Raw genomic sequence first — 8458 nt, 5'->3', positions numbered from 1 at the left:
TGACTGACTTCAACTTCGGTGCAAATTGAACAAAGCAAAACATGATTTTTATGCGAGACAAATTTCCACAGAAAGTAACGGTAGAAAAAGAATTTTTGGATATTCATTCTATTTTTCAGCTCACTACGATGCAGCATTCTACTTTGCATTCTCCGAAATGAAGCAAAGAATGGAAATAAAAAAAAATATTGTAGGACATTCTACTTTGCATTCCCTGAAATCAAGCAAAGAAGCGAAACAAATATAATATTGTAGGACATTCTACTTTGCATTCCCGGAAATGAAGCAAAGAAGCGAGTTAAAAAATAAATATTATAGGACATTCTACTTTGCATTCCCCGAAATGAAACAAAGAAGCGAAATAAATAAAATATTGTAGGACATTCTACTTTGCATTACCGGCAATGCCTAAAAGAAGCGAAAAAATTCTAAGGCATTACAACGCTATGCCTTCTAGAACACGTTACTACTAAAAGTGATTACCGATTTTTTGCTGGGAAGGCAAAAAGGTAAAAAGCTGCATTACCATGGAAGAAACTATCGGGAGACTGCTAAAGCAACAGCAGGACATTTTAGTGGACGTTTTGAGTACAAATAGAGCATGGCTGATTGCACAATTGGAAGAGCAAAAACAAATCTTGCTAAAATGCAAGAAAATCCTCGTGAGTCAACCATAACCTCAACAAATAACCTTAAACGTGGTTGTAACTTCAAGTATTTATTAATCTAATTTGTTAACAATATTCAGTAATTTTAAGTAAGAACACGTGATAGCGGAAATCGTAATATAAGCGAAGTGGTGTGTAGTTTGCAAACGTCAACTTGCGAAGGTTCTTATGAAACAGTGTTGTATTAGATGCGTCATTCAGTTCCTAGGAACAATATTGCATTGAGATGCATCAGTCCCTCCGCACCTAGTCAATAACCCTCCCGTTAGTCCTCATAGGCGAGCTTTCAACAGGTTACGATGGCGAAGGAGTAAGCCTTGGTCCGTACTCACGCGATACATCATACTGCCAACTTTGCTTTGAATTACACCAGGAATCCACGGTGGACCCCGTGCATAGTTCCTGGCGTAAACGTTTGTCCTAAGAGCGTACGATGATTCCGACCCGGCACTGGACCCTTGAGTGGGAGTGGGTACAAGCATATTAAGCCGCGTTTTTGGCTGGCGGCCATGTAGCAATTCCGCCGGCGACTTATTGCTACTGCCAATGGGACAAGTTCTGTAAGTGCTAAGAATGGTTAGTAGTGAATCTAAATGATTTTTACTTGCTTAAAGGTGCGCACAAAGCGTTCAGCTTCGCCGTTCGATGCCGGATGAAAATGCGCAGTGGTGAGATGCGTAATCCCATTGCTGTTACAAAAAACCTGGAACTCGGCCGCTGAGAATTGCCTCCGTTATCCGTGACTATGGTATGAGGCAGACTTTCGACATAAAATATCACTTTTAAGGCATCGATCATTGCTTGAGCCATTATACTGGCCATATTTGTTACAAATAGATATTTCGAAAATGCGTCGATGCATATAAGCAAAGTAGCGTTATAAAACGGGCCTGCAAAGTCCAAGGGTATGCGCTGCCATGGACGTTCAGCTACAGGCCAATTTGTATATGCTCGAGCTGGTGAAGATGTACTTTGCTGTTGGCATATTTCGCATTGTGAAACTTTCTTTTCTATGTGTGTATCCATAGAGGGCCACCAGCAGTGTTGACGCGCCATTTGCTTCATACGCGTCATACCCCAGTGTCCTTCATGCAGCGATTCAAGGACGGTCGCTTGTGCGGTCAACGGTAGTGTACTCTGTTCTCAATATAATGACCCCCATTTCCAAACTAAGCGCGTGCCGGTGAACAAAATCCGGTTGTAGCTCGCGGTGTTGCGATGGAAGCTTCTCAGGCCACCCCTTTTCGATGAAACGTCACACTTGTTTAAGAGTGCGATCCTTTGCAGTTAGGTTTGCCAGATGTTGCACATTAAGTGGTGATGCAGTAAGGTCAGATTCGAACTGCATGCATGCTTCACTTTGGTCGAACTCCGCATCCGGTCCTACTGAAAGCTGTGATAAAGCGTCTGCGTTATAATGCTTATCCGCTGGCCTATATCGTATAGTATACCGATAGGACATGAGCAGTAATGCCCAGCGCTGAAGGCGTTGTATCATCACAGACGGTAGTTGCTTATCAGGGCTGAATACCGACACCAGCGGTTTGTGGTCTGTGAGCAATGTAAACTGGCGACCAAACAGAAATTGGTGAAACTTCTAGATATGAAATACAATAGAAAGCGCTTCCTTTTCTATCTGAGTGTAACGTATTTGGTGGTGGTCAAGCGTCTTAGATGCGAACGCGATGGGCTTTTCGGACCCATCCGGTATTCTGTGCGATATAACAGCTCCTATTCCATGCGAAGATGCGTCTGTTGCCAAAATAAGGGGTAACTGGTCATCGAAATGAATTAGCAAAGGTGCTGTACTCAATTGGTACTTAAGAGCTAGAAACGCTTTTTCTTGCTTCTCTCCCCACCGAAATTTTTCGCCTTGCCTATGTAGCTGGTTAAGCGGAGCAGCCTTATCTGCAAAATTCGATATAAATTTATTGTAATAATTAATTTTACCCAGGAATGCTTGAAGTTCCTTCAAATTTTTAGGCCGCGGCATTTCACATATAGCTGAAACCTTAGCTGGAGACGGCGTGCAACCCGCTGCATCCAACACAAATCCGACATATTCAACTCGACGCTGCATAAAAGTCCACTTGGATTTGCGGAATTTTAACCCAGATGCTTGCAGTCGCTCGAATACTGATTGCAAATTTTCCAATAACTCTTGTACTGACTTACCAGCTACTAATATATCGTCAAGATAATTAATACACATCGGAATACCTTCAATGACTTGTTCCAATAGCTTCTGAAAAAGGGCCGGAGCGCTGGCCACTCCCATCGGAAGGCGTTGATACTGGAACAAGTCCAATAGGGTATTAACAACCATTAGCTGCTTCGCTTCTTCGGTCAGACCCACTTGCAAGTATGCGTCTGAAAGGTCAATTTTGGCGAAGATTGTGCCTCCTCTTAGCTTGCGGCACAGTTCTTCAATGCGGGGTATTGGGTAGTGATCCACCTCGAGCTGTGCGTTCACAGCTTTAAAGTCATCGCATATCCGCAAACGCCGTCTTTTTTTTGAACCACTACGATGGGTGCTGCCCATTTGCTGAACGTAATTGGTTTGCATATCCCGCAGTCCGTTAGACGCTGTGCCTCTAATTAATTAAGCCAATCACGGAGCAAGTGGCGCCGGTATCCATCTGAAACTTGACCGGTACTTCATTCACCCCTATTTCAATCACATATTTGTTTCCTACTTTGTTTGGCACGGTGCTCGTAATTGAAGCAACAAAGTTGATCGTTGACACACTTCGCTGAGCGTTATTGTTGTTAGTCTGCGGTTGCTTCTCCTTTTTATAATTTTTATTGTCGGTAATTGCACTTTGTGCTTTACAAACTGGTACGATATGGCCGAAACGATTGCACTTTCGGCATTGTGCATTTCGAAATTTGCATTGGCTTCTGGAGTGGTGCTTCCCGCACCCAGAACAGGATTGAAAACAGTTACTCTTGCTTGCGCTTGGCTTAAGCTTTTTTTCAGCTTGGTGCTGTTTCAGCTGAAATACTTCGCTGCGTTCTGCTGTGCTAGATGACATCCGCTTTTTCATGGCCTGTGTTGTTTCATAGCTTTCGGCTATAGCTATAACATCTGCGAGTGCCGGATTAGGCTTTTGTAGTGCTGCAGTGCGTACCGGTTCATGTGGCGAATTCAAAACTAAAATGTCTCGAAGCAGGTCATCTATAAATGACGTTTTGCAAGTATTGTTACTACACACGAACCTGCAATTCCATGCTATGCCCCGCACTTCTGCAACCCATTCTGAATACTTTTGTTCTGGTTTCATTTTCGATGACAGAAATTCGTATCTTGAGGCCAGTACGTGAACATTTTCCTTGTAGTGCGTTGACAACTTTTCTGTAATGCTTTCGTATGTCTGCGTTTGTATGTCTTCTGTGCCGAGAAGTTTGGATAGCAGCTCAAAACAGTCGGCTCCTACCCACTAGAGGAAAAATGCTCGTTTCTGTTCCTGCTTCATGCCTGAATACGCTTCGAAGTGCTGGGTTAATTGTGCGATGTACGAGTCAAATCTTTGCTTTGTATGCACATACGGTGGAAAGGCTGGCACGGCTAAGCCAACTACAATCAAGCGCAGCTACTGCAGTGCTATTTAAACTTGATAATGTGGTTATTGGTTTTCTTAATAATTCTATTTTTAGAATGTTTACCTTTTAATACAATATTTATTGAGAGTGAGGCTGCTTCTAATGAAAAACTATTGTGAAAAAGCAGCAATAATTTTGAAAAACTGGTAGAAGTGATAGATATCTCGGAGATCACCACATTTCCCCATCAGTAGGCATGGGCAGAAACTTAGCAGGTGCTAAAAGAGCGTAAGTATCGCGTGTACGAATAGAAACGAGAGCGTAACACTAGGTTCACATATAAGTAGTTTATCCTCATGTTCCAGCTTAACTCCCTAATCTGTAATTATAAAAAGGGATTAGCCATACAAAATTCGACCCTTGCTAATCTGTAATTACAAAATAATCTCAGATTTGACCGATAACTTTTCGGTGTCCAACCCGCTTTTATCGATTATTTTTGCCAAGAAGAGAAGAAATTCCAAGTGTAAAAGTAAACAAAAATGGACGCTAGCAAGGAAAAGAGGTTTGTAAAGGTATTTTTAATAAAATATTAAGTTAAAACATATTTAAATTGCTTTATATAGCAGAAAAAAAGTGATTAAGGTGGCACAGAGAAGAAACATAACCTTTCGTTGAGATGAGAGAATAACAAGCACAAAAAATTTGACGGCTAATAATTTGAGATTTGCCTGTGTGAACGGGGTGATTAAACAACGAGCTTTGATTGAGATAATATTTATATGTGAACATACTTTAACGATGAGAACGCGACAGCATGCAGAATGAGTTAGACACACTACTTCATTCTCACTTTCAGCTCACGCTTGTTTGTGGTAGTGCCCATTTCTGCTCATCAGGCTTCTTTCAGTGGGATTCGATCCATCGACCTCACCTGACTCAGACAGTTGCCTACGCACCGTGCTAAGTTCGCCTTATAAATTCCTGTTGCTTTTTTCCACTTTTTCAATTGTTAAGCCAACTACAATCAAGTGCTATTTAAAATTAATCTATTTTTAGAATGTTTAAATTTTAGGTGTGCTCGTCCTTAAGTTATTTGCTTTTCTTATTTATTGGTCAAAGAGAACATAGTATTTTTAACAATATTTTTTTTGCGCCTTAAATACCTGCATTGGTTTCTTTTTTTATTATGATTTTTTTGTACCAATGCATTGGTAGAAGTGATAGCTATTTCGGAAATCACCACATCTCCTCATCAGACCCCTTTCAGTGGGTTTCGATCCAACGACCCCAGTTGACTCAGCCAGTTGCCTACGCACCGTGCTTAGTTCGCCTTGTAAATTCTTGTTGCTTTTTCCACTTTTTCATTTGTTAAGCCAACTAACGGGTGATTTTTTTGAGGTTAGGATTTTCATGCATTAGTATTTGACAGATCACGTGGGATTTCAGACATGGTGTCAAAGAGAAAGATGCTCAGTATGCTTTGAAATTTCATCATGAATAGACTTACTAACGAGCAACGCTTGCAAATCATTGAATTTTATTACCAAAATCAGTGTTCGGTTCGAAATGTGTTTCGCGCTTTACGTCCGATTTATGGTCTACATAATCGACCAAGTGAGCAAACAATTAATGCGATTGTGACCAAGTTTCGCACTCAGTTTACTTTATTGGACATTAAACCAACCACACGAATGCGTACAGTGCGTACAGAAGAGAATATTGCGTCTGTTTCTGAGAGTGTTGCTGAAGACCGTGAAATGTCGATTCGTCGCCGTTCGCAGCAATTGGGTTTGTGTTATTCGACCACATGGAAGATTTTACGCAAAGATCTTGGTGTAAAACCGTATAAAATACAGCTCGTGCAAGAACTGAAGCCGAACGATCTGCCACAACGTCGAATTTTCAGTGAATGGGCCCTAGAAAAGTTGGCAGAAAATCCGCTTTTTTATCGACAAATTTTGTTCAGCGATGAGGCTCATTTCTGGTTGAATGGCTTCGTAAATAAGCAAAATTGCCGCATTTGGAGTGAAGAGCAACCAGAAGCCGTTCAAGAACTGCCCATGCATCCCGAAAAATGCACTGTTTGGTGTGGTTTGTACGCTGGTGGAATCATTGGACCGTATTTTTTCAAAGATGCTGTTGGACGCAACGTTACGGTGAATGGCGATCGCTATCGTTCGATGCTAACAAACTTTTTGTTGCCAAAAATGGAAGAACTGAACTTGGTTGACATGTGGTTTCAACAAGATGGCGCTACATGCCACACAGCTCGCGATTCTATGGCCATTTTGAGGGAAAACTTCGGAGAACAATTCATCTCAAGAAATGGACCGGTAAGTTGGCCACCAAGATCATGCGATTTGACGCCTTTAGACTATTTTTTGTGGGGCTACGTCAAGTCTAAAGTCTACAGAAATAAGCCAGCAACTATTCCAGCTTTGGAAGACAACATTTCCGAAGAAATTCGGGCTATTCCGGCCGAAATGCTCGAAAAAGTTGCCCAAAATTGGACTTTCCGAATGGACCACCTAAGACGCAGCCGCGGTCAACATTTAAATGAAATTATCTTCAAAAAGTAAATGTCATGGACCAATCTAACGTTTCAAATAAAGAACCGATGAGATTTTGCAAATTTTATGCGTTTTTTTTAAAAAAAAAGTTATCAAGCTCTTAAAAAATCACCCGTTACAATCAAGCGCAGCTATTCCAGTGCTATTTAAACTTGATCATGTGGTTGCTGATTTTGTTAATAATTCTATTTTCCGTGTAATCATGTACAAATTCTTGCCAACGATCCCAGGTAGTTGGAGATACGGTTTCGTCCCAACCTGTTCCTTCTAACCAAATATTCTGCATAATGATCTTGGCGACGATTATAACCGGTGCACGCCAACCCAGTGGATCGAACAGTTTGGCGATGGCTGAAAGTATTGCCCTCTTTGTAATGCTGCTACTATTTTCCATTGGTTTCGCTATAAAGTAGAAGTAATCGGACTGGGCGTTCCATCTGATGGCCAAAGCCTTTACTGCACTGGTATCTTAAACTCTGAGAAATCTTCAGTAAGTAAATGACCTTTTGGTATTCCTTGAAGTATTTTGCTAGAGTTCGAAGTCCATTTTTGTAATGGAAACGCGGCTGAATTTGGCACCTGTGATATCTCTTCTCGGGCTCTTATCGCAACTTCGCCGCTATGTCCCCCGGCGAGAACGTCGTCAACATACATATATTTTCGCAAAATGTTATGAACCGCTGAGATGAATTTTTCAAATTCTTGACGTTTGCAAGCAATTTAATTTTAAAATTTTACACACAAACTCACACACACATTCTTGTTTTCAATATCAAACAACAACAACTCTGAACAATTCCTTTTTTTACTCTCAATTTTATATGATTTTAAAATGTTGGCAAACTTCAAAAAAAAAAAAAATCATGGCCGACGAATTGAGGGAACGGTTTTACCCATCGTACAGTTCCGTAAATAAAGTAACTCTTCTTCTTACCGTTTTTTCTGGCAGGCTGTAGGTGTGTTTTTGGTTAGTGTATTGATGTTTTTGGTTCAGTGTGTTAGTGTATTTTGAATAAATTGTAATATAAATAAAAGAAATTGTAATATAAATAAAAGAAATTGTAATATAAATAAAAGAAATTGTAATAGAAATGGCATTTTCTGGCAATCAGCTGATAGTGTTTTTACTTATGAAACTGTACGATGGTTTTACCTTACTATATTTTTATCATGGCAACACCTACATAGCAACGCATGAAAACGTAAGAAATTTGTATGGGTTTGGACCATTGTGTACAAATACAAGTGAGATATCTTAGCAATAGACGTCATCCTGGGCCACAGCTGCGATCATCTGTTTTTTAAAGTTGCTTATTTTGGTCTAAAGTGCACTTTTTTGACCTGAGTTGCATTAAATAGTCTCTTAAAACTTGGTAGTATTTGTTGTTCAAATGGTAACATATATGCCCAAAAACTTGAAAAATATTAGATGATTGCTTTTTAAAAATGCTATTTATAAAATTTGGTTTTGATTGCGACATTAGAAATATTCAGATTATAAAAGTTTTTCACATATGTTTTAAGATTTTAAAGCTTTTAAAATGTACGGTAGAATGCAACAATGTGCTTGAATTTGTTTGCTTCTTCGTCAGCTTATTCGTTTGCAGACTAGAAAAATGGCGAACAGCCATCAAAATACTGATTCAAAATACACACAAATGGGTGCGCGCAGCA

The 8458-nt window shown here is 40.2% G+C and overlaps 1 protein-coding gene across 1 annotated transcript; it reads right to left on the bottom strand.

Moving 5' to 3' along the window:
- Nucleotides 1-3262: 3262 nt before the first annotated feature.
- On the bottom strand, nt 3263-3952 carry LOC118750052. Its single transcript, XM_036484783.1, has one exon. The coding sequence runs from the start codon at nt 3950-3952 to the stop codon at nt 3263-3265; it is 690 nt and encodes a 229-aa protein (XP_036340676.1).
- Nucleotides 3953-8458: the final 4506 nt, after the last annotated feature.

This window comes from Rhagoletis pomonella, unplaced genomic scaffold, assembly GCF_013731165.1.
Source record: "Rhagoletis pomonella isolate Grant_MI unplaced genomic scaffold, Rhpom_1.0 Rhpom_scaffold_00121, whole genome shotgun sequence".
Classification (NCBI taxonomy): domain Eukaryota; kingdom Metazoa; phylum Arthropoda; class Insecta; order Diptera; family Tephritidae; genus Rhagoletis; species Rhagoletis pomonella.
The sequence above is the reverse complement of the archived record's forward strand: the minus strand, read 5'-3'. Positions and strand labels throughout refer to the sequence as shown.